This window comes from Salmo salar, chromosome 17 (genome assembly GCF_965601325.2).
Source record: "Salmo salar chromosome 17, fSalSal1, whole genome shotgun sequence".
Lineage (NCBI taxonomy): Eukaryota > Metazoa > Chordata > Actinopteri > Salmoniformes > Salmonidae > Salmo > Salmo salar.
Window position 1 is genome coordinate 75,926,680 of NC_138307.1, and position 25,611 is coordinate 75,952,290.

At 43.7% G+C, this 25,611-nt stretch overlaps 1 protein-coding gene across 1 annotated transcript; it reads left to right on the forward strand.

The window, feature by feature from the left end:
- On the forward strand, positions 1–25,604 carry LOC123731903 (YY1-associated factor 2). The gene is made up of 4 exons (XM_082964124.1): positions 1–153; positions 556–681; positions 15,175–15,330; positions 23,233–25,604. The coding sequence occupies exons 1-4, from the start codon at positions 128–130 to the stop codon at positions 23,510–23,512; spliced, it is 588 nt and encodes a 195-aa protein (XP_082820250.1). The 5' UTR covers positions 1–127; the 3' UTR covers positions 23,513–25,604.
- Positions 25,605–25,611: the final 7 nt, after the last annotated feature.

Here is a 25,611-nt window from a genome sequence, read left to right on the forward strand (position 1 = left end):
TGACCATCCTCCAACTGGAGTTTCCACGACAGCTGGGAGCCGTGCGATACCTCCTCGCGTATTGCTTTCTTAAAGAATACGTAGGGACTGTCCTTATTTCAACATCCGCAAACAAACTTTTGGCGGCATGGGAGACAAGAAGAGTCCAACCAGGTAATGTCTGACTCATTCATTGCGCTGGTGTCATTGATGCTTGAAGTGGACACCATGACACATAATTGAAACACTCTTGTGTATGTGGTGTGGTGTGTGTGTGGTGTGGTGTGTGGTGTGTGTGTGTGTGTGTGTGTGTGTGTGTGTGTGTGTGTGTGTGTGTGTGTGTGTGTGTGTGTGTGTGGTAGCCGCGGTGTAACAACCATGGCGGACTGTCTGTTTTATTGCAGTGTCAAATCATAGCGCGAGCTCGTAAAACAGAACAATTTCGGAACACTGAATGGATCATCTTCCCAGATGTTTGACAACGCGAGCATATAGCCTACACATGATGCACACGCAGCACCCTGAACTGGGGATGTGAAACTGACGTGCTTTATGTCCTTTTTGTTTTGTTCGAAGGCCGAAGCGTCAACCAAAGCCTTCGGCGGAAGAGGGAAATTGGGACTGTAGCGTTTGCACATACAAGAACACCGCGGAGGCTTTCAAGTGCATGATGTGCGATGTAAGGAAAGGGACGTCAACACGGTAAGTGGATACGATTCATTTTGCTCGATGATAAATGCTATTATGGTCGTGCAAATGGATGGTCGACACGCGTATTTGTAAGTATTGTTGTATCAGGTTGTGTCCATTAATTTTAGTTTATGAAATGATGCATGTAAACATGAGAAATCTGGACGTCTTTATGCTGCAGTAGCCTGCTGATCAGCTGTACAGTGTGCGATTTTCTAGTAACCTGATTTGTATTGTGTTCCATGGAACAGCATGGATGCTGGTTATGAAATGGAGTGCATCTAAGAACACATGGAGTATCCTTAAAAAACATGGTAATCACTATCATCTATTGTAGTTAGAAAAACAACCTCTATTTGTACGCATGGTCAAGCACAATGAAAAAACATGTTTTAAATGAATTTGGCCTAGTTGATACTAACTCTATGTAGGCCAATTCTGTAGACAATCGGCAATAATAAGTGTATGTGTTTATCTACAATAGAGAGGTGAAGTGACATGACCAGCTATTATGCAATCATTATAGAGTAGTTACCAGGTCTCTCTTGAAAGAGATGTTATCTCAATGAGACTACCTGAATAAATAAAGATCAAGTCGCAGTAGGCTACTGAGTCCTTCCCCTGAAACTAGGCTACCCTTGCCTTGAAACTAATCTATGAAAAATGGCTCTGTAATCACGTGTCATCGTTGTTTGAAGAAGGATGTGGAGCCAGGTTCGATGTGTTAATTGAAAAAAGGTTACATGTAGTTTTAGTTTCACTCTGATTCATAGCTTCCATTGAAAACTTGAACTGCAACTTTCCTTCCTTCCAGACTAGAAAGGCAAGGCATGGTGGTGTCCCAAATGGCACCTTATTCCCGAGGTAGTGCACTAGTTTAGACCAGGGCCCTGTTTAAATGTAGTGCACTACATGGAATATTCTAACATGACAGGCACAAAACCTGAGCTGTTCCATCCTTGTTATTCCTTGTTATTCCAACCCCCAATACGGAGCTAAGAGACATAGATGGGTCATGAACTGGAGCTAGTTGATATGGTCATATCCTGTCTGGGGTTAACACCTCATCTGAGTGGAGAGAGAACATTAGTCTTCTAGAGCAGCACGCTGCGCACACACACTTCACACACACACACCGCAGACACACACACACACACACACACACACACACACACACACACACACACACACACACACACACACACACACACACACACACACACACTGGGGAGGCAGGTAGCTTAGTGGTTAGAGAGTTGGACTTTTAACCGAAAGGTTGCAAGATTGAATCCTTGAGCTGACAAGGTAAAAGTCTGTTGTTCTGCCCCTGAACAAGGCAGTTAACTCACTAGACCATCATTGAAAATAAGAATTTGTTCTTAACTGACCTGCCTAGTTAAACAAAGGTAAAAAGACACGCGCACACACACACTGCAGGCACACACACACACACTGCAGGCACACACACACACACTGCAGGCACACACACACACACTGCAGGCACCCACACACTGCAGGCACCCACACACACTGCAGGCACCCACACACACTGCAGGCACCCACACACACTGCAGGCACACACACACACTGCAGGCACACACACACACTGCAGGCGCACACACACACTGCAGGCGCACACACACACTGCAGGCACACACACACACTGCAGGCACACACACACATGCTTTGACAAGGCTGGCGGTGTTGATGAACTCAGTGGGAAGGGGAAGTGGAGGGCAGGAGGCAGGTCGGTATTTAATCATCACGGCTCTCATCATCCATCTTATGTCATGGTAGGTAAGGATCTTCAGGTCCAGGGGACATCATCCATCTTATGTCATGGTAGGTAAGGATCTTCAGGTCCAGGGGACATCATCCATCTTATGTCATGGTGGTAGAGGATCTTCAGGTCCAGGGGACATCATCCATCTTATGTCATGGTGGTAGAGGATGTTGTGGTCCAGGGAACATCATCCATCTTATGTCATGGTGGTAGAGGATCTTCAGGTGCAGAGGACATCATCCATCTTATGTCATGGTGGTAGAGGATGTTGTGGTCCAGGGGACATCATCCATCTTATGTCATGGTGGTAGAGGATCTTCAGGTCCAGGGGACATCATCCATCTTATGTCATGGTGGTAGAGGATGTTGTGGTCCAGGGGACATCATCCATCTTATGTCATGGTGGTAGAGGATGTTGTGGTCCAGGGGACATCATCCATCTTATGTCATGGTGGGTAAGGATCTTGTGGTCCAGGGGACATCATCCATCTCATGTCATGGTGGTAGAGGATCTTGTGGTCCAGGGTACATCATCCATCTTATGTCATGGTGGGTAAGGATCTTCAGGTCCAGGGGACATCATCCATCTTATGTCATGGTGGGTAAGGATCTTCAGGTCCAGGGGACATCATCCATCTTATGTCATGGTGGTAGAGGATCTTGTGGTCCAGGGGACGTCGTCCATCTTATGTCATGGTGGGTAAGGATCTTCAGGTGCAGGGGACATCATCCATCTTATGTCATGGTGGTAGAGGATCTTGTGGTCCAGGGTACATCATCCATCTTATGTCATGGTGGGTAAGGATCTTCAGGTCCAGGGGACATCATCCATCTTATGTCATGGTGGGTAAGGATCTTCAGGTCCAGGGGACATCATCCATCTTATGTCATGGTGGTAGAGGATGTTGTGGTCCAGGGAACATCATCCATCTTATGTAGGGATGCACCAATATTACATTTTTGGCCGATACCAATATCCGATATTTTCCTTGCCCCAAAAAATTATACAGATAACCAACATTTAACATTTAAGTGGACTTTTAAGCATTCTCGTACAGTTAAATAGTTAACACACACACACACATGGACACAGCAGTCTAAGGCACTGCATCTCAGTGCAAGAGGTGTCACTACAGTCCCTGGTTCGAATCCAGGCAGTATGACATCCGGCCGTGATTGGGAGTCCCATAGGGCCCAGTGTTGTCCGGGTTTGGCCGTCATTGTAGATAAGAATTTGTTCTTAACTGACTTGCATAGTTATATAAAGGTTACACACATACCACACTGACAAAAAAAGTTATTTTGTTGGCATTTATATATGTCCCCATTACCATTAAAAACCTCAAATCCATCATCAAAACCTATTTCTTTCACTTACTTGCTGTGCTGTTTCATTGTTCATTTGTTCAGTCTCAACCAGGATTTCATCATACATGTCAAGCAGTGAAGTTTCAGCTCTATCTGTCCTTGGCTTCTCTTCCTCGGTGCGCACTGTCACTGTGTCCGTTTCCATCTTGTCCAGCTGTGTATGTAACATTTCACGTAAACCCCGTTTTTCTGTTCTGCATCATAGTAGCGATCCTTGTACCTAGTATCGAGCACGGTGGCAGTAAAGAGGCTCAGAGAGAATGCCACAGAATCACTTGTTCACAGCCTTGAGTACTTTTGTAAGTTTTAACCCCACGGTCTGTGTGGGCAGTTTTGTTGAGCAGGCGCTTCAATGCCATGACAGAGGGTATCACGTCTGCTGCAGACGCAGTTGATGAGCTTATTTCTCCAGTCAGTTGTTCAAATGGTGCTAGGAGAGTGTTCATGTTTCCTAGTTTCAAACATGTTCTCAAATGCCATTAAAGTGGCAGCAGCGGTATGAAAACCAGCACATTCTTGAGCATGCAATACGGCTTTCCTCAGTACGAAGTCCTTGTCGATCCACTGTGCTGTCACACTCAGCATGCTCATGGGGTTGACATCGCTGGTGCAAATGTCAGTCGTGAAGCTAATAGCAGTGACGCCCATAGCAAGTAGCTCATAGATGTGCATTTCAACAATACTGTGTAACTCCGGTAGGGCAACATCTGAAAAATAGTGCCTACTTGGTAGTGTGTACCAGGGCTCAAGATGCTCGACCAGTCGCGAAAGCCAACATCATCCACGACAGAGAATGCTTGATTGTCAAGGACAATGAATTCCATTATTTTGATATTCATGGTTTTCGCCTTTGAGTTGTCTCGCAGATTTTTTTTTTTACTCTTTACTCTTTCAAATGACTGCTCGACTTGAACTTGTTTAGTTGTTGGAAGTGTGCACTTAGTATTTTTCTGTGTTTGTTCTGTGTAGCGCTGTATTTTTAGTGCCGTCTTTAAGTCATCTACCTACGTTATATAGGTATGCACGTCAGCTTTGACATCGGTTTTGCACATCGGCGTTAAACTAGACATCAGGTCGATGTTGGCATTTTTAGCTAATATCGTCTGATTCCGATATATCGTGCATCCCTAATCTTATGTCATGGTGGGTAAGGATGTCCAGGGGACATCTGCCAAAGCTTAGCTGACTGTGAATGTACAGTACCAATCAAATGTTTGGACACACCTACTCATTGAAGGGGTTTTCTTAATTTTTACTATTTTCTACATTGTAGAATAATAGTGAAGACATCAAAACTATGAAATAACACATATGGAATCATGTAGTAACCAAAAAAGTGTTAAACAATCAAAATATATTTTATATTCTTCAAAATAGCCACCTTTTGTCTTGATGATCGCTTTGCACACATTTCAATTAACAGGTGTGCCTTGTTAAAATTACATTTTTTGTTATTTCTTTCCTTCTTAATGCGTTTGAGCCAATTAGTTGTGTTGTGGCAAGGTAGGGGTGGTATACAGAAGATAGCCCTATTTGGTAAAAGAACAAATCCATATTATGTCAAGAACAGTTCAAATAAGCAAAGAGAAACGACAGTCAGTCAATCCGGAACAGTTCAAGGACTTTTAAAGTTTGTTCAAGTGCAGTCGCAAAAACCATCAAGCGCTAAGATGAAACTGGCTCTAATTAGGACCACCACAGGAAAGGAAGACCCAGAGGTACCTCTGCTGCAGAGGATAAATTCATTAGTTACCAGCCTCAGAAATTGCAGCCCAAATAAATGCTTCACAGTGTTCAAGTAACAGACACATCTCAACATCAACTGTTCAGAGGAGACTGCGTGAATCAGGCCTTCATGGTCAAATTGCTGCAAAGAAACCACTACTAAAAGACACCAATAAGAAGAAGAGACTTGCTTGGGCCAAGAAACACAACCGATGGACATTAGACTGGTGGAAATCTGTCATTTTGGTCTGATGAGTCCAAATTGTAAGATTTTTAGTTCCAACCGCTGTGTCTCTATGAGACGCAGAATAGGTGAACGGATGATCTCCACATGTGTGGTTCCCACCGTGAAGCATGGAGGAGGGGGTGTGGGGGTGCTTTGCTGGTGACACGGTCTGTGATTTATTTTTAGAATTCAAGGCACACTTAACCAGCATGGCTATCACAGCATTCTGAAGCGATACGCCATCCCATCTGGTTTGCGCTTAGTCCCACTATCATTTGTTTTTCAACAGGACAATGACCCAACACACCTCCAGGCTGTGTAAAGGCTATTTGACCAAGAAGGAGAGTGATGCAGTGCTGCATCAGATGACCTGGCCTCCACAATCACCCGGCCTCTACCCAATTGAGATGGTTTGGGATGAGTACGACCGCAGAGTGAAGGAAAAGCGGCCAACAAGTGCTCGGCATAATTGGGAACTCCTTCAAGACGGTTGGAAAAGCATTCCTCACGAAGCTGGTTGACAGAATGCCAAGAGTGTGCAAAGCTGTCATCAAGGCAAAGGGTGGCTACTTTGAAGAATATCAAATATATTTTTATTTGTTTAACAGTTTTTGGGTTACTACATGATTCCATATGTGTTATTTGATAGTGTTGATGTCTTCACTATTATTCTACAATGTAGAAAATAGTAAAAATAAAGAAAAACCCTTCAATGAGTAAGTGTGTCCACATCCCAAATGGTACCTATTCCCTATATAGTGCACTACTTTTGACCAGAGCCTGGCACCATGACGTCGGTGTTATTGAGTCACAGTCACCCTGGTGTTGTCCCTGAGTGACATCTTGCTTTCATGGACAACAAGAGAAACAAAGCCATGCAAGAATAGCTAGCTCTCTCTCTCTCTCTGTCGCTCCGTCTCTCTCTCTGTCTCTGTGTGTGTGTGTGGTTTTATTACCAAAGGTTGAACATTATCCTTCTCCTTCATGCAAAACCAATTATCCTGGTTTAAAGAGCAGTTTTCAAATGAGCCAGCTAACAGTGTGGAGGCAGACCCAATTGTCTCCATTGCCTCTGTGACTGGAATGTTGTGTGTACACGGGTCTGTGCACGTGTATTTGTGTGTATGTCATTTGTTTGTGTGTGTGTGTGGGTTTTGGGGGGCCTGAGTGTGTGTGCGTGTGTGTGTGTGTGTGTGTGTCTAGTCTCTGAAATGAGGCTGCTACAGCAGCTGCCAGACAACCAGAGCTAGGCTCATTAGTATGCTAGGGCTTAATCAGTGTGATGTCATCAGTGGAACAGAGATTTTCATCAGGACAACACTCTTAAAGCAGCCAGGGGGTCACCACCATTACAAACAACTCAACCACCGCTGCACACACAGGAAGATAGCAGAGGGAGAAGAAAGAGAGAGACATCAAATTCCCTCCACACACAGAAGACAAGGGGCTAAGAGAGAGAGAGTCTGAGAGGGACCTCTGCTCCAGAAGGGCCAAGCACTTGCCATCTGCCCAGAGCAGCAACACAGTTCACGTTTGCCAGCCGATGGTACTTAGCATCTCTGAACAAAGTGCCGACCGTAATTTGCCAACCGAGTGCGAACCGATTTTACGTGTAGAAATGGACGAAAATGCCGGCACTCAGACACCTACCGGCGTGTGGTCCTTCAAAAAAACAAACGGTAGACTATCATTCACTGAGATGTATTCTCAAGAGGGACAGGAAGAGATCTCAGTGCTGTCCTCCCTTCCTTTCCTCTCATCTTTTTCCTCTCTTCCTTTCCTCTCCTCTCAGAGAGACGGTCTACTTCATCAAGGCCAAGCGCTAACCCTCTGCCCTCTACAGCAACAACAACACAGCTCCTACCAGAGGTGATGCTAGCAAGATGGCCAACAAAGGAGGTCGCGGTAGTTAATGAAGGGCCAATAGCAACATGACTCGACCTGCGTCACCCACCCGTCCACACACAGCACACTCCAGGGGGTTGGCTGTCTCTTCTAGGGAGGGAGGGAGGGAGGGAGGGCTCTTCCAGTGGGGGAAAGAGCCAGACAGCTGGTGTACTAAGTCTAATGTAGGACATGGATTATGGAGGATATTAATATGACCTTTCTATTTCCCTCTGGCTTTATTTAGCTTGAGATATTATATATATCTCAAAGATTATATTGTGGTCACTAATTTTAGCTTGAACAATAATGTAGACCCTATGTAAGATCATTGCATGGTCACTGACTTTTGTAATCCGGTTTTAATATGGAATTAGTTACATAGGTCAAAAGTTACCCGTATCTGTGTCAAACAGGCCTAACTTTACTCCCAGATGGATGAGTTGGTACTGAGCTCATTTGGGGTAAAAGAGGGGAGGAGAGAGATGGAGGTAGAAAGAGAGATGGAGGTAGAAAGAGAGATGGAGAGACACGGGGAGAGAGAGAGACACACGGGGAGAGAGAGAGACACACGGGGGGGGGGAGAGAGAGAGACACACGGGGAGAGAGAGAGACACACGGGGGGGGGGGAGAGAGAGACACACGGGGGGGAGAGAGAGAGAGACACACGGGGGGGAGAGAGAGAGAGACACACGGGGAGAGAGAGAGACACACGGGGAGAGAGAGAGCCACACGGGGGGGGGAGAGAGAGAGACACACGGGGGGAGAGAGAGAGAGACACACGGGGAGAGAGGGAGACACACGGGGAGAGAGAGAGCGAGAGAGAGAGACACGCGGGGAGAGAGAGAGAGACACGCGGGGAGAGAGAGAGAGACACGCGGGGAGAGAGAGAGACACGCGGGGAGAGAGAGAGAGACACACGGGGAGAGAGAGAGAGGCACGGGGAGAGAGAGAGACACGCGGGGAGAGAGGGAGACACAAGGGGAGAGAGGGAGAGACACGGGACAGAGAGACACACTGGGAGAGAGAGAGACACACTGGGAGAGAGAGAGACACACGGGGAGAGAGAGAGACACACTGGGAGAGAGAGAGACAGACACACGGGGAGAGAGAGAGAGACACACGGGGAGAGAGAGAGAGACACACGGGGGAGAGAGAGAGACACACGGGGGAGAGAGAGAGACACACGGGGGAGAGAGAGAGAGACACGGGGGGAGAGAGAGAGAGACACGGGGGGAGAGAGAGACACGGGGAGAGAGAGACACACGGGGAGAGAGAGACACACGGGGAGAGAGAGGGACAGAGAGACACGGGGAGAGAGAGACACACGGGGAGAGAGAGACACACGGGGAGAGAGAGACACGGGGAGAGAGAGAGACAGAGAGACACGGGGAGACAGAGAGACACGGGGAGAGAGAGAGACACGGGGAGAGAGAGAGACACGGGGAGAGAGAGAGACACACGGGGAGAGAGAGACACACGGGGAGAGAGAGGGACAGAGAGACACTGGGAGAGAGAGAGACACGGGGGGAGAGAGAGAGAGACACGGGGAGAGAGAGACACACGGGGAGAGAGAGAGACAGAGAGACACAGGGAGAGAGAGAGACACGGGGAGAGAGAGAGACACGGGGAGAGAGAGAGACACGGGGAGAGAGAGAGACACACGGGGAGAGAGAGAGACACACGGGGAGAGAGAGAGACACACGGGGAGAGAGAGACACACGGGGAGAGAGAGAGACATGGGGAGAGAGAGAGACGGGAAGAGAGAGCCAGAGAGAGAGACGGGGGGGAGAGGGAGACGGGGAGAGAGAGCCAGAGAGAGAGACACGCGGGGAGAGAGGGAGACACAAGGGGAGAGAGGGAGAGACACGGGACAGAGAGACACACTGGGAGAGAGAGAGACACACTGGGAGAGAGAGAGACACACGGGGAGAGAGAGAGAGACACACGGGGAGAGAGAGAGACAGACACACGGGGAGAGAGAGAGAGACACACGGGGAGAGAGAGAGAGACACACGGGGGAGAGAGAGAGACACACGGGGGAGAGAGAGAGACACACGGGGGAGAGAGAGAGAGACACGGGGGGAGAGAGAGAGAGACACGGGGGGAGAGAGACACACGGGGAGAGAGAGAGAGACACGGGGAGAGAGAGACACACGGGGAGAGAGAGACACACGGGGAGAGAGAGGGACAGAGAGACACGGGGAGAGAGAGAGACACGGGGAGAGAGAGACACACGGGGAGAGAGAGACACGGGGAGAGAGAGAGACAGAGAGACACGGGGAGACATAGAGACACGGGGAGAGAGAGAGACACGGGGAGAGAGAGAGACACACGGGGAGAGAGAGACACACGGGGAGAGAGAGGGACAGAGAGACACTGGGAGAGAGAGAGACACGGGGGGAGAGAGAGAGAGACACGGGGAGAGAGAGACACACGGGGAGAGAGAGAGACAGAGAGACACAGGGAGAGAGAGAGAGACACGGGGAGAGAGAGAGACACGGGGAGAGAGAGAGACACACGGGGAGAGAGAGAGACACACGGGGAGAGAGAGAGACACACGGGGAGAGAGAGACACACGGGGAGAGAGAGAGACATGGGGAGAGAGAGAGACGGGAAGAGAGAGCCAGAGAGAGAGACGGGGGGGAGAGGGAGACGGGGAGAGAGAGCCAGAGAGAGAGACGGGGGGGAGAGGGAGACGGGGAGAGAGAGAGACACGGGGAGAAAGGGACAGAGAGAGACGGGGAGAGAGAGGGAGACACGAGGAGAAAGGGACAGAGAGACCCGGGGAGAGAGAGAGACACACGGGGAGAGAGAGAGACACACGGGGAGAGAGAGAGACACGAGGAGAGAGAGAGACACACGGGGAGAGAGAGACACGGGGAGAGAGAGAGACACGGGGAGAGAGAGAGACACGGGGGGAGAGAGAGACACGGGGGGAGAGGGAGAGGCACACGGGGAGAGAGAGAGACACGGGGGGAGAGAGGGAGACGGTTGGGTTGTGTGCAGCCAGCAGTTAGATTAAGATGAATGTTTTACAAAGCTGAGGTTTAGCAGAGCAGCTCTCTGATGCTGCTGAGAAGATAGAACCAGAATTGAAAGCATGTTGTCAACGAGGCTGTAATGTCTCCAGGATGGGAGGATGGCAACAGACGCCAGGGAGGAAGAAAGGAGGGAGGAGGAGGAGGGACAGAGGGAAGAGAGAAGAAACGAGGGAGAGAGGAGGGGGTAACCAAAACGAACATGACAAAAGAGCTTGTGACGTGCAGTTGGATTGGCACGGCAGTAAACACTAGGCCACGCGTTATTGCCAGGCCATTAAAGACACGCCATTAGCCACAATAGGAGGTGAATACAGGAAGGCAAATTACACGCCATTCTTTTAATGATTATCCCACTCTGTTCAGGTATTTTACAGCCATTGGAGAGGAGACACCACGTTATTCCAGTGCTCTCACTGCTCTGGCTTCTAGTCATTAGAAAACAATAAAACACTCTTCATGAAAGGGTGATTTAACTGCTGCTAGACAACTGTTAGAAACGGCGCGTTCCAAACATTAGCCGTCCTGCTAGCAGTCTAATAACTGGGTGTGTGAAGACCTAATTGTATTTGACCTTTCAACCCACCAGCTGTCCACTAATGAGTTCTCTGACACTTTCAGCCCAAGGGAAGGAACAGTCAGGATTTTACTGTAGCCAGTATTATGCTAGTATATTTCCACAAGTTCACACGGATATTTACTGAACTTCACCTGAGGGCTCGTATGACAGCTTGAATGATGGGGGAACTGCTCAAGTGTGTGAGCAGTGAACACACACACACACCCTCCATGTAGTCCTTTGCAGGACCTCTGGAGAAAAGGTCTGTTGAACTGAAAATCCAGTTGTCATGTCGGTACTGTTTACCTATGCCTATTTCAGACTTTCAGCAGTGAATGTTATATTATGTAAATTGTACAGTACACTGCGTGGGCATCTCCCTCCACCAATCACGGGGCATACTTACAAATATTCTCTACACAGTGCATGTAAGCTGTCTTTTTATCCCTACACCTACACCATACTAAACTGTACAGTACGCTGTGATGCAACATAGAATAGAATGCAAATGTACGTGTGTGTATATAAATATCACCTGAGAAAATGACTCTATAGGACTTCCAGAGTAGGGGGGGGTCTAGGGCGTAGTGGGCTAAATGCTGTGGAGGTGCCATAAACTATAGGAAGCAGAGAGCAATCTCTCTCACACACACACACACACACACACACACACACACACACACACACACACAGCTCCAATGGAGAGCAGCATAGCAGTAGCATGTTCTGGCAGGGAGAGACATTAATCATGTCACTGGATCCCAGGAGGAGGTGTAACACACACACACACACACACACACACAGCGACCTGCTGAAAGGGAGATGTGACAGAACACTGAGCCTGTAGGTTGACTGATCTGTGGGAGGACAGAGCACTCCTGCTCTGCTCTGATTAACACTGTATTATTCAGCTTACACTGGGCTGATCCCAGATCTGTATCGTTGTCTATGGCATGACAATGATAGTCAGGTGACCAAAGCATCTGGGGCTAATCTTTCATTAGTCTTCAATTGAATGACTTGCACTATGTTGTCTAAGGGGAACTGGTGTTTTTGTGTGGACTGTGTTAAAGAAAGAGCGAAGACTACATCAAATGATTTCAGGTTGACCTCATGAAACATACTGCAGCAGTACAACACATTGAGAGCTGACAGTTTCAGCCAGCTGTGGTCTAACAGCAGCCATGAAACATACTGCAGCAGTACAACACATTGAGAGCTGACAGTTTCAGCCAGCTGTGGTCTAACAGCAGCCATGAAACATACTGCAGCAGTACAACACATTGAGAGCTGACAGTTTCAGCCAGCTGTGGTCTAACAGCAGCCATGAAACATACTGCAGCAGTACAACACATTGAGAGCTGACAGTTTCAGCCAGCTGTGGTCTAACAGCCGCCATGAAACATACTGCAGCAGTACAACACATTGAGAGCTGACAGTTTCAGCCAGCTGGGGTCTAACAGCAGCCCTGTGAGACACCAGTGTTATGCCTGGGTCAATGAGTCATCAGGACCCCTGGTGTCTCTCTGTTTTAACATTACTGTATAACACAACACCATCACTAGAGAGGCTGACAGACAGGGGGAGGGAAGAGTGGGAAGAAGGGTGACAGGATGTGCAGTCATCCAGAGAGATTGCTATTGAGAAAGGCCGCCGTAGGCAGACCTGGCTCTCAAGAGAAGACAGGCTATGTGCACACTGCCCACAAAATGAGGTGGAAACTGAGCTGCACTTCCTAACCTCCTGCCCAATGTATGACCATATTAGAGACACATATTTCCCTCAGATTACACAGATCCACAAAGAATGTGAAAATATCTCCCATATCTATTGGGTGAAATACCCTACGAGAGAGAGAGACAGATTTAGGCTACTTCTGTTCGTTAGTCATTTCAATGAAATATATACCAGTTGATTGTTGAATAATGTAAAGTGTCAGGGCAGTGTAGAGACTAGAGACAGTGATGTAAGATCTAAAGGCACCTCATCATTATTTATCTAGCTGGCTGAAAGGAAATCCACTCTGTCTGGCTGCTGTTTGGTGCCTTTATTTAAACCCCTCCTTGATGTCCTACTTTCATAGTGGCAGACTCCATTAGCCATTCTAGAACAGATTCTGGGAGTGGGCTATTGATTGAAAATCACACTCCCACACAGGGGTTCCAACACACAGTATTAATGTCAGAACATAGGCTAGCGCGCAGAGCCAGACACTGAGGAAAGTCATCCTATTGGAATCCCTGTCCCAGCCCAGCCTGATGTGGTGTGTAAATGCTAGGCCAATACTGGACAACACACACACACACACACACACACTGGAGACCTATAGTAGGTGCTTTCATAATGACCTCTGATTGGGTTAACTGCTGTGCTCTGTTAACCACTCCACCTCTGTACAACATGACAGCATCAGTCCTGGCAGCAGTCTCCTCTATCACCTTGCAGCAATTGACTCAGTCTGAAAACCAAGCGCTCCCATCATCCATCCCAATGTGTTTGGGGAGTCGGGACAGAGATGATTTTCAACACACACAACAACATGAATTATGTTATTACTGAGAGATTGTTCTCCGGCTGATTAAAGTTGTCAGCATTGGTTAGTTCCATGGTGGGCTGTGCTGCGACTCCCCTCTCTCTCTCTCTCCCTCCATCTCTGTGTCTCTGGCAGTATATAGGCCATGTGAAACATGTCCACGCTGGCTGGTCTTGATGCAGTTACTGTAAGGGGATTTTCAGAACAACACTTGAATGTAGCTTTTTCAGGCTGTAGGTTTATAATTGAGGCCATTATGGTCATCTAAACTAAACAACGCCTTCCTCTTCCCTTAGCGACTCGTCCAGCTGTAGTTGTCATGGTTTCCGTGTGTCAGAAAGTCAAGTACTGTTCTATTTGAGAGTATCACAGATAAGCATACTGATAAGTAGCACTGCAGAAACAAGGCTAAACTGTTACTCCATCTTACTACAGCGTGATTGGAACTGACTAGAGACAAGCTGATGACAATTACTCTCATGGTGGTGAATTTCGTACTAAATGTGCTGGTCGGGTTTCTGCATGCCTCCAGGGCTCATCTGTGAAATGTCAGCGTGTGTGTTTTGTTCTAGACAGAACCACTGAAAGGAAAGATCACTCTGCAGTCAGTACAGAGACTGTATGGTGTAGTAATCTCACCATGGCAGAACACAAAACACACACACACACACACACACACACACACACACACACACACACTGACTGTATGGTGTAGTAATCTCACCATGGCAGAACACAACACACACACACACACACACACACACACACACACTGACTGTATGGTGTAGTAATCTCACCATGGCAGAACACAACACACACACACACTGACTGTATGGTGTAGTAATCTCACCATGGCAGAACAGCAGATGGGTCTGTCAGCACTGTGGGCTGGGCTGGCATTCACACTAGTTATTTGTCCGTCCCTAAAGAAGCAACATACAGGACCTGGCAGCTCATGCATACAGTGCTACTGGAATAATTGCATAATGCATGTTGTTGTGAAGCATTTGGACAGAGGAGGATGACATGGGGTAGCTGCTTCTTCAGAGAGGAGCTTTGGCTACACCCACTGATTGCATTCAATGCTGTATGTTCTTTTAAGTATTAAGCTGGGTGGTTAGTCACTGCTTTGGCCTTTTCACTTGTTATGTTGGCGAACTTCTGTTTTTCCCATAAGTGACGTCATTGCGCAACATTGAGATCAATGTTGATTGCTGTATCCAAGTTTCCAGCTTTTTCAACCGTTATTGTTGACACTTTACATTAAGGTATACTTTATAAATGGCTTAGAAACTGCTAATTACTAGATAGGTTGTAAATATAACACATTGGTTTTGCTCGCTAAACGCTTCCCTGTCTCACTAATGGTACGGTGTGCTCCTACAGGAAGCCTCGTCCTGTCTCCCAGCTGGTTGCTCAGCGGGTAGCGCCGCAGTTCGCCTCGCCCACGCTGCTGCCCAAGAAGGACAAGAAGGACAGAACGGACCAGGAGAAGAATGACAAAGAGCCCACAGTGAAGAAGAACAGCCACAAGAAGATGAGGTAAACATTCACAGATAAACAACTGTTTATCATGAACCTGTTGCATTTAACCTGTAGTAGTAGTATGATAGTGTGAGTAGTAGTATGATAGTGTGATTAGTAGTATGATAGTGTGATTAGTAGTATGATAGTGTGAGTAGTAGTATGATAGTGTGACAGTAGTAGTATGATAGTGTGAGTAGTAGTATGATAGTGTGAGTAGTAGTATGATAGTGTGAGTAGTAGTATGATAGTGTGACAGTAGTAGTATGATAGTGTGACAGTAGTAGTATGATAGTGTGACTAGTAGTAGTATGATAGTGTGACTAGTAGTAGTATGATAGTGTGACTAGTAGTAGTATGATAGTGTGATAGTAGTAGTATGATAGTGTGATGTAGTAGTATGATAGTGTGATTAGTAGTAGTATGGTGTGAGTAGTAGTAGTATGATAGTGTGTTTAGTAGTAGTAGTAGTATGATAGTGGGATAGTAGTAGTAGTATGATAGTGTGAGTAGTAGTAGGTGTGATTAGTAGTGAGTAGTAGTATGATGGTGTGATTAGTAGTATGATAGTGTGATTAGTAGTATGATAGTGTGAGTAGTAGTATGATAGTGTGATTAGTAGTATGATAGTGTGATTAGTAGTAGTAGTAGTATGATAGTGTGAGTAGTAGTATGATAGTGTGATTAGTAGTATGATGGTGTGATTAGTAGTATGATAGTGTGAGTAGTAGTATGATAGTGTGAGTAGTAGTATGATAGTGTGATTAGTAGTATGATAGTGTGATGTAGTAGTATGATAGTGTGATTAGTAGTAGTATGATAGTGTGATTAGTAGTAGTATGATAGTGTGATGTAGTAGTATGATAGTGTGATAGTAGTAGTAGTATGATAGTGTGAGTAGTAGTAGTATGATAGTGTGATTAGTAGTAGATAGTATGATAGTGTGATTAGTAGTAGTAGTATGATAGTGTGATTAGTAGTAGTGATGAGTGTGAGTAGTAGTAGTATGATAGTGTGATTAGTAGTATGATAGTGTGTAGTAGTATGATAGTGTGATTAGTAGTAGTAGTATGATAGTGTGATTAGTAGTATGATGGTGTGATTAGTAGTAGTAGTAGTATGATGGTGTGATTAGTAGTATGATAGTGTGATTAGTAGTAGTATGATAGTGTGATTAGTAGTATGATGGTGTGATTAGTAGTATGATAGTGTGAGTAGTAGTATGATGGTGTGATAGTAGTATGTAGTGTAGTAGTAGTAGGATAGTGTGATTAGTAGTATGATAGTGTGATTAGTAGTATGTAGTGTGATTAGTAGTAGTGTGATTAGTAGTAGTGTGAGTAGTAGTATGATAGTGTGATTAGTAGTAGTGTATGATAGTGTGATTAGTAGTAGTAGTATGATAGTGTGATTAGTAGTAGTAGTATGATAGTGTGATTAGTAGTAGTAGTATGATAGTGTGATTAGTAGTAGTAGTATGATAGTGTGATTAGTAGTAGTAGTATGATAGTGTGATTAGTAGTAGTAGTATGATAGTGTGATTAGTAGTATGATAGTGTGATTAGTAGTATGATAGTGTGAGTGTAGTAGTATGATAGTGTGAGTAGTAGTATGATAGTGTGATAGTAGTAGTATGATAGTGTGACAGTAGTAGTATGATAGTGTGAGTAGTAGTATGATAGTGTGAGTAGTAGTATGATAGTGTGAGTAGTAGTATGATAGTGTGAGTAGTAGTATGATAGTGTGCAGTAGTAGTATGATAGTGTGACTAGTAGTATGATAGTGTGAGTAGTAGTATGATAGTGTGATGTAGTAGTATGATAGTGTGACTAGTAGTAGTATGATAGTGTGATTAGTAGTAGTGATGAGTGTGAGTAGTAGTAGTATGATAGTGTGTTGTAGTAGTAGTAGTAGTATGATAGTGGGATTAGTAGTAGTAGTATGATAGTGTGAGTAGTAGTATGGTGTGATTAGTAGTAGTAGTAGTATGATGGTGTGATTAGTAGTATGATAGTGTGAGTAGTAGTAGTGTGAGTAGTAGTAGTATGATAGTGTGATTAGTAGTATGAGTAGTGTGATTAGTAGTATGATAGTGTGATTAGTAGTATGATGGTGTGATTAGTAGTATGATAGTGTGAGTAGTAGTATGGTGGTGTGATTAGTAGTAGATAGTGTGAGTAGTAGTATGGTGTGTGATTAGTAGTAGTAGTAGTGTGGATAGTGTGATTAGTAGTATGAGTGTGATTAGTAGTAGTATGATAGTGTGATTAGTAGTAGTGTGATAGTAGTAGTGTGATTAGTGTGTGTGAGTAGTAGTAGTGTGATTAGTAGTAGTGTGATAGTGTGATTAGTAGTAGTAGTATGATAGTGTGATTAGTAGTAGTAGTATGATAGTGTGATTAGTAGTAGTAGTATGATAGTGTGATTAGTAGTATGTAGTGTGATAGTGTGATGTGTAAGTAGTATGATGGTGTGATTAGTAGAAGTATGATAGGTGTGAGTAGTAGTATGATAGTGTGATTAGTAGTATGATGGTGTGATTAGTAGTATGATGGTGTGATTAGTAGTATGATGTGTGATTAGTAGTATGATGGTGTGATTAGTAGTATGTATGGTGTGAGTAGTAGTATGATAGTGTGAGTAGTAGTAGTAGTAGTAGTAGATAGTGTGATGTAGTAGTATGATAGTGTGATTAGTAGTAGTAGTATGATAGTGTGATTAGTAGTAGTAGTATGATAGTGTGATTAGTAGTAGTAGTATGATAGTGTGATTAGTAGTAGTAGTATGATAGTGTGATTAGTAGTAGTAGTATGATAGTGTGATTAGTAGTAGTAGTATGATAGTGTGATTAGTAGTAGTATGATAGTGTGATTAGTAGTAGTAGTATGATAGTGTGATTAGTAGTATGATAGTGTGATTAGTAGTATGATAGTGTGATTAGTAGAAGTAGTAGTATGATAGTGTGATTAGTAGAAGTAGTAGTATGGTGGTGTGATTAGTATCAGTATGATAGTAGTAGTAGTAGTAGTAGTATGGTGTGAGTAGTAGTAGTAGTAGTAGTAGTAGTAGTAGTATGATGGTGTGATTAGTAGTAGTAGTAGTATGATAGTGTGATTAGTAGTAGTAGTATGATAGTGTGATTAGTAGTATGATAGTGTGATTAGTAGTAGTAGTATTGTAGTGTGATTGGTAGAAGTAGTATTGTAGTGTGATTAGTAGAAGTAGTAGTATGGTGGTGTGATTAGTAGTAGTATGGTGTGATTAGTAGAAGTAGTAGTATGGTGGTGTGATTAGTAGTATGATGGTGTGATTAGTAGTATGATAGTGTGATTAGTAGTAGTAGTATGGTGTGATTAGTAGAAGTAGTAGTATGGTGGTGTGATTAGTAGTATGATGGTGTGATTAGTAGTATGATAGTGTGATTAGTAGTAGTGTGATTAGTAGTAGTAGTATGATTAGTAGTAGTAGTAGTAGTATGATGGTGTGATTAGTTGTAGTATGATGGTGTGATTAGTAGTATGATGGTGTGATTAGTAGTATGATGGTGTGATTAGTAGTAGTAGTATGATGGTGTGATTAGTAGTATGATAGTGTGATTAGTAGTATGATAGTGTGATTAGTAGTATGATAGTGTGATTAGTAGTAGTATGATGGTGGTGAGTAGTATGATGGTGTGATTAGTAGTAGTATGATGGTGTGATTAGTAGTAGTATGATAGTGTGATTAGTAGTAGTATGATAGTGTGATTAGTAGTAGTATGATAGTGTGATTAGTAGTATGATAGTGTGATTAGTATCAGTATGATTAGTATCAGTGTGATTAGTATCAGTATGATAGTGTGATTAGTATCAGTATGATTAGTATCACTGTGATTAGTATCAGTATGATGGTGTGATTAGTATCAGTATGATGGTGTGATTAGTATCAGTATGATAGTGTGATTAGTAGTATGATTAGTAGTAGTAGTAGTAGTAGTATGATGGTGTGATTAGTATCAGTGTGATGGTGTGATTAGTATCGGTGTGATTAGTATCAGTGTGATTAGTATCAGTATGATGGTGTGATTAGTATCAGTGTGATTAGTATCAGTATGATGGTGTGATTAGTATCAGTGTGATGGTGTGATTAGTATCAGTGTGATTAGTATCAGTGTGATTAGTATCAGTGTGATGGTGTGATTAGTATCAGTGTGATTAGTATCAGTGTGATTAGTATCAGTATGATGGTGTGATTAGTATCAGTGTGATTAGTATCAGTATGATAGTGTGATTAGTATCAGTATGATGGTGTGATTAGTATCAGTGTGATTAGTATCAGTGTGATTAGTATCAGTATGATGGTGTGATTAGTATCAGTGTGATTAGTATCAGTATGATGGTGTGATTAGTAGTATGATAGTGTGATTAGTATGTAGTGTGATAGTGTGATTAGTATCAGTGGTAGTATGATAGTGTGAGTAGTAGTATGATGGTGTGATTAGTAGTATGATGGTGTGATTAGTAGTATGATAGTGTGATTAGTAGTAGTATGATAGTGTGATTAGTAGTAGTATGATAGTGTGATAGTGTGATTAGTAGTAGTATGATGGTGTGATTAGTAGTATCAGTGTGATAGTGTGAGTAGTATCAGTATGATAGTGTGAGTAGTAGTATGATAGTGTGATTAGTATCAGTGTGATGGTGTGATTAGTATCAGTATGATGGTGTGATTAGTAGTATGATGGTGTGAGTGTAGTATGATAGGTGTGATTAGTAGTATGATGGTGTGATTAGTAGTATGATAGTGTGAGTAGTAGTATGATAGTGTGATTAGTAGTAGTATGATAGTGTGATAGTGTGATTAGTAGTAGTATGATAGTGTGATTAGTATCAGTGTGATTAGTATCAGTATGATAGTGTGATTAGTATCAGTATGATAGTGTGATTAGTATCAGTATGATAGTGTGATTAGTAGTAGTGTGATAGTGTGATTAGTAGTAGTATGATAGTGTGATTAGTATCAGTGTGATTAGTATCAGTATGATAGTGTGATTAGTATCAGTATGATAGTAGTATGATAGTGTGATTAGTATGATAGTGTGATTAGTGGTAGTATGATAGTGTGATTAGTGGTAGTATGATAGTGTGAGTAGTAGTATGATGGTGTGATTAGTAGTATGATAGTGTGAGTAGTAGTAGTATGATAGTGTGATTAGTAGTAGTATGATAGTGTGATAGTGTGATTAGTAGTAGTATGATGGTGTGATTAGTATCAGTATGATAGTGTGATTAGTAGTATCATGGTGTGATTAGTATCAGTATGATGTGTGATTAGTATCAGTATGGTGTGATTAGTATCAGTATGATGGTGTGATTAGTATCAGTATGATGGTGTGAGTAGTAGTAGTAGTATGATGGTGTGATTAGTAGTATGATGGTGTGATTAGTAGTATGATGGTGTGATTAGTAGTAGTAGTATGATAGTGTGATTAGTGGTAGTAGTAGTAGTAGTATGATAGTGTGATTAGTATCAGTATGATAGTGTGATTAGTAGTAGTATGATAGTGTGATAGTGTGATTAGTAGTAGTATGATAGTATGATTAGTATCAGTGTGATTAGTATCAGTATGATAGTGTGATTAGTATCAGTATGATAGTGTGATTAGTATCAGTATGATAGTGTGATTAGTATCAGTATGATAGTGTGATTAGTAGTAGTATGATAGTGTGATAGTGTGATTAGTAGTAGTATGATAGTGTGATTAGTATCAGTGTGATTAGTATCAGTGTGATTAGTATCAGTGTGATTAGTATCAGTGTGATTAGTATCAGTATGATAGTGTGATTAGTAGTAGTATGATAGTGTGATAGTGTGATTAGTAGTAGTATGATAGTGTGATTAGTATCAGTGTGATTAGTATCAGTGTGATAGTGTGATTAGTATCAGTGTGATTAGTATCAGTATGATTAGTATCAGTGTGATTAGTATCAGTATGATAGTGTGATTAGTAGTATGATAGTGTGATTAGTAGTGTGAGTAGTAGTAGTATGATAGTGTGATTAGTAGTATGATGGTGTGATTAGTACTATGATAGTGTGAGTAGTAGTAGTAGTATGATGGTGTGATTAGTATCAGCATGATAGTGTTTATTATTAGTATGATAGTGGGAGTATTACTAGTATTATTAGTGTCAGTGTGGCAGTATCAAAGTAGTATGATAGTAGAAAGGTACAGTTGAAGTCGGAAGTTTACGTACACTTAGGTTGGAGTCATTAAAACTCAATCCACAAATTTCTTGTTAACGAACTATAGTTTTGGCAAGTCGGTTAGGACATCTACTTTGTGCATGACACAATTAATTTGTACAAAAATTGTTTAGACAGATTCTTTCACTTATAATTCACTGTATCACAATTCCAGTGGGTCAAAAGTTTACATACACTAAACTGACTGTGCCTTTAACCAGCTTGGAAAATTCCAGAAAATGATGTCATGGCTTTAGAAGCTTCTGATAGGCTAATTGACATCATTTGAGTCAATTGGAGGTGTACCTGTGGATGTATTTCAAGGCCTACCTTCAAACTCAGTGCCTCTTTGCTTGACATCATGGGATAATCAAAATAAATCAGCCAAGACCTCAGAAAAGAAATTGTAGACCTCCACAAGTCTGGTTCATCCTTGTGAGCAATTTCCAAACGCCTGAAGGCACCACGTTCATCTGTACAAACAATAGTACACAAGTATTAACACCATGGGACCACGCAGCCGTCATACCGCTCAGGAAGGAGACGCGTTCTGTCTCCTAGAGATGAACGTACTTTGGTGCGAAAAGGGCAAATCAATCCCAGAACAACAGCAAGACCTTGTGAAGATGCTGGAGGAAACAGGTACAAAAGTATCTATATCCACAGTAAAACAAGTCCTATATCGACATAACCTGAAAGGCCGCTCTGCAAGGAAGAAGCCACTGCTCCAAACCCGCAATAAAAAAGCCAGACTACGGTTTGCAACTGCACATGAGGACAAAGATCATACTTTTGGAGAAATGTCCTCTGGTCTGATGAAACAAAAATAGAAGTGTTTGGCCATAATGACCATCGTTATGTTTGTAGGAAAAAGGGTGAGGCTTGCAAGATGAAGAACGTCATCCCAACTGTGAAGCACGGGGGTGGCAGCATCATGTTGTGGGGGTGCTTTGCTGCAGAAGGGACTGGTGCACTTCACAAAATAGATAGCATCATGAGGGAGCAAAATGAGGTGGATATATTGAAGCAACATCTCAAGACATCAGTCAGGAAGTTAAAGCTTGATTGCAAATGGGTCTTCCAAATGGACAATGACCCCAAGCATACTTCCAAAGTTGTGGCAAAATGGCTTAAGGACAACAAAGTCAAGGTATTGGAGTGGCCAACATAAAGCCCTGACCTCAATCCCATAGAAAATTTGTGGGCAGAACTGAAAAAGCATGTGCGAGCAAGGAGGCCTACAAACCTGACTCAGTTACACCAGCTCTGTCAGGAGGAATGGGCCAAAATTCACCCAACATATTGGAAGGCTACCCGAAACGTTTGACCCAAGTTAAACAATGCTACCAAATACTAATTGAGTGTATGTAAACTTCTGACCCACTGGGAATGTGATGAAAGAAATGAAAGCTAAAATAAATCATTTTCTCCACTATTATTCTGACATTTCACATTCTTAAAATAAAGTGGTGATCCTAACTGACCTAAGACGGAATTTTTACAAGGATTAAATGTCAGGAATTGTGAAAACTGAGTTTAAATGTACTTGGCTAAGGTGTATGTAAACTTCTGACTTGAACTTTATATGGTTTCCACATATTTCATAAGCGCTCCAGTTTGTGTGGTTTACCCCATCCTCTCTCTCTCTCTCTGTCAAAGGCTTATAACATCCACCTGTCTCCTCTCCCTCCATCAGGCCCAGGTTAAAAAATATTGACAGGAGCAGCGCTCAGCACCTAGAGGTCACGGTTGGAGACCTGACTGTCATCATCACAGACTTTAAGGAGAAAACCAAACCTCCCCCCTCCTCCACCAGCACCACCACACCCCCCTCCTCTACCACCCCCTCCAGCACTGTGTCTGTGTCTGCAGAACACCACAGTGGCTCCAGCTCAGACAACAACACTGAGAGAGGGGTCTCACGGTCAACTTCACCCCGAGGAGAGGGCTTCTTAGTCGGGACAGAGTCCCATTAGACCACCCCCCTTGGAGCCCCAGACCGCCCCCCCCCCCCCCAAGTTGGAGGCCCTGGACCAAACTCCTAGCCCAACAGACCCTCAGACCGCCAACCCCTAGACCTTGGCCTGGATTCCCGACCCCTAGATCTTGGCCTGGACCCCCTTGGCCTGGACCTCCAACCCCTAGACCTTGGCCTTGATCCCCAACCCCTAGATCTTGACCTGGATCCCCAACCCCTAGACCTTGATCTGGATCCCCAACCCCTAGACCTTGATCTGGATCCCCAACCCCTAGACCTTGGCCTGGATTCCCGACCCCTAGATCTTGGCCTGGACCCCCTTGGCCTGGACCTCCAACCCCTAGACCTTGGCCTTGATCCCCAACCCCTAGATCTTGATCTGGATCCCCAACCCCTAGACCTTGATCTGGATCCCCAACCCCTAGACCTTGATCTGGATCCCCAACCCCTAGACCTTGATCTGGATCCCCAACCCCTAGATCTTGACCTGGATCCCCAACTCCTAGACCTTGACCTGGATCCCCAACCCCTAGACCTTGACCTGGATCCCCAACCCCTGGACCTTGGCCTGGACACCCGACTCCTGGACCTTGCCCTGGATCCCCGACCCCTAGACCTTGGCCTGGATCCCCGACCCCTAGACCTTGGCCTGGATCCCCGACCCCTAGACCTTGGCCTGGATCCCCTAGACCTTGGCCTGGACCCCTGACCCCTAGACCCTGGATATGACTACTCATGGCTTAACATAGGCCACTCTAACCTCACTCCTCTGTCCTCAACTCGGATATGTAATGTTATCTCTGGACTTGCACATTTACTGTAGTACTAGCTACAGGTTATAGCTAGATCAACACATTTAGCAGCTACAGGTTATAGCTAGATCAACACATTTAGCAGCTACAGGTTATAGCTAGATCAACACATTTAGCAGCTACAGGTTACAGCTAGATCAACACATTTAGCAGCTACAGGTTATAGCTAGATCAACACATTTAGCAGCTACAGGTTTCAGCTAGATCAACACATTTAGCAGCTACAGGTTACTGCTAGATCAACACATTTAGCAGCTACAGGTTATAGTTAGATCAACACATTTAGCAGCTACAGGTTTCAGCTAGATCAACACATTTAGCAGCTACAGGTTACTGCTAGATCAACACATTTAGAAGCTACAGGTTATAGTTAGATCAACACATTTAGCAGCTACAGGTTATAGCTAGATCAACACATTTAGCAGCTACAGGTTACAGCTAGATCAACACATTTAGCAGCTACAGGTTATAGCTAGATCAACACATTTAGCAGCTACAGGTTTCAGCTAGATCAACACATTTAGCAGCTACAGGTTACAGCTAGATCAACACATTTAGCAGCTACAGGTTATAGCTAGCACTACTACTACCAACCTTGAGTTGTGGTTTGCTTTTGGACAAAAAAACACCACAATCTGAAGTCTTGTTTTAATGAAATTTCTCTGATTAACTTTAGGTCAATTTAACTGACTTTTAAAAACTATTTTTTGAAACCTGTGTTCTAAACATGAAGTAATGTCATTACATTTAGCTGATCTTAGCCTATTGTACAGCTCTGTTTTAATGTGTTATAACATCACGTCAGTGTTAGTATCCATGTCAACATCGGGACATTCAACCTCCTGTCCAATGAGAACTGTCGTGACATGATGATTATGGTTCAGAGTTCTTCAGTTTGTGTTGCATTATGGAAGAAAACATGAGGTACATGCGGAGAGGATTGAAAACCTATGGGTTCTCTTTTGGTACTTGTCTCTCAGTTGTAAAGTGTCATTTATTGATTGAATGTGTTGGAGACTGAATTGTATTGTCATTGACTCACATCAGCCGGGACCTGGTGTGGTTTTATCATTCATGAGAAAATATTCTTCAAAACAACGTCTGTTTTTGAATTGTGTCCGTTTTAACACCACCTCAAATGGTACTGTATCACAACATTCACTGTTACATTTTCTATAATTTGTTTTGTTTCTACCAAGCTTTGCTGTTTAGAAATGTATGGACAACTTGGTTGATTACATGGTTCAATGTCTATAAAGAAAGATATAAATAATGGCATTATGTA

Excerpts from the sequence above, each read along its gene's own strand:
- LOC123731903 (XM_082964124.1), top strand. The coding sequence starts at position 128 with ATGGGAGACAAGAAGAGTCCAACCAG. Across the intron at positions 154-555 it reads GACAAGAAGAGTCCAACCAG|GCCGAAGCGTCAACCAAAGC; the intron begins GTAATGTCTGAC and ends TTTTGTTCGAAG. Across the intron at positions 682-15,174 it reads AGGAAAGGGACGTCAACACG|GAAGCCTCGTCCTGTCTCCC; the intron begins GTAAGTGGATAC and ends GTGCTCCTACAG.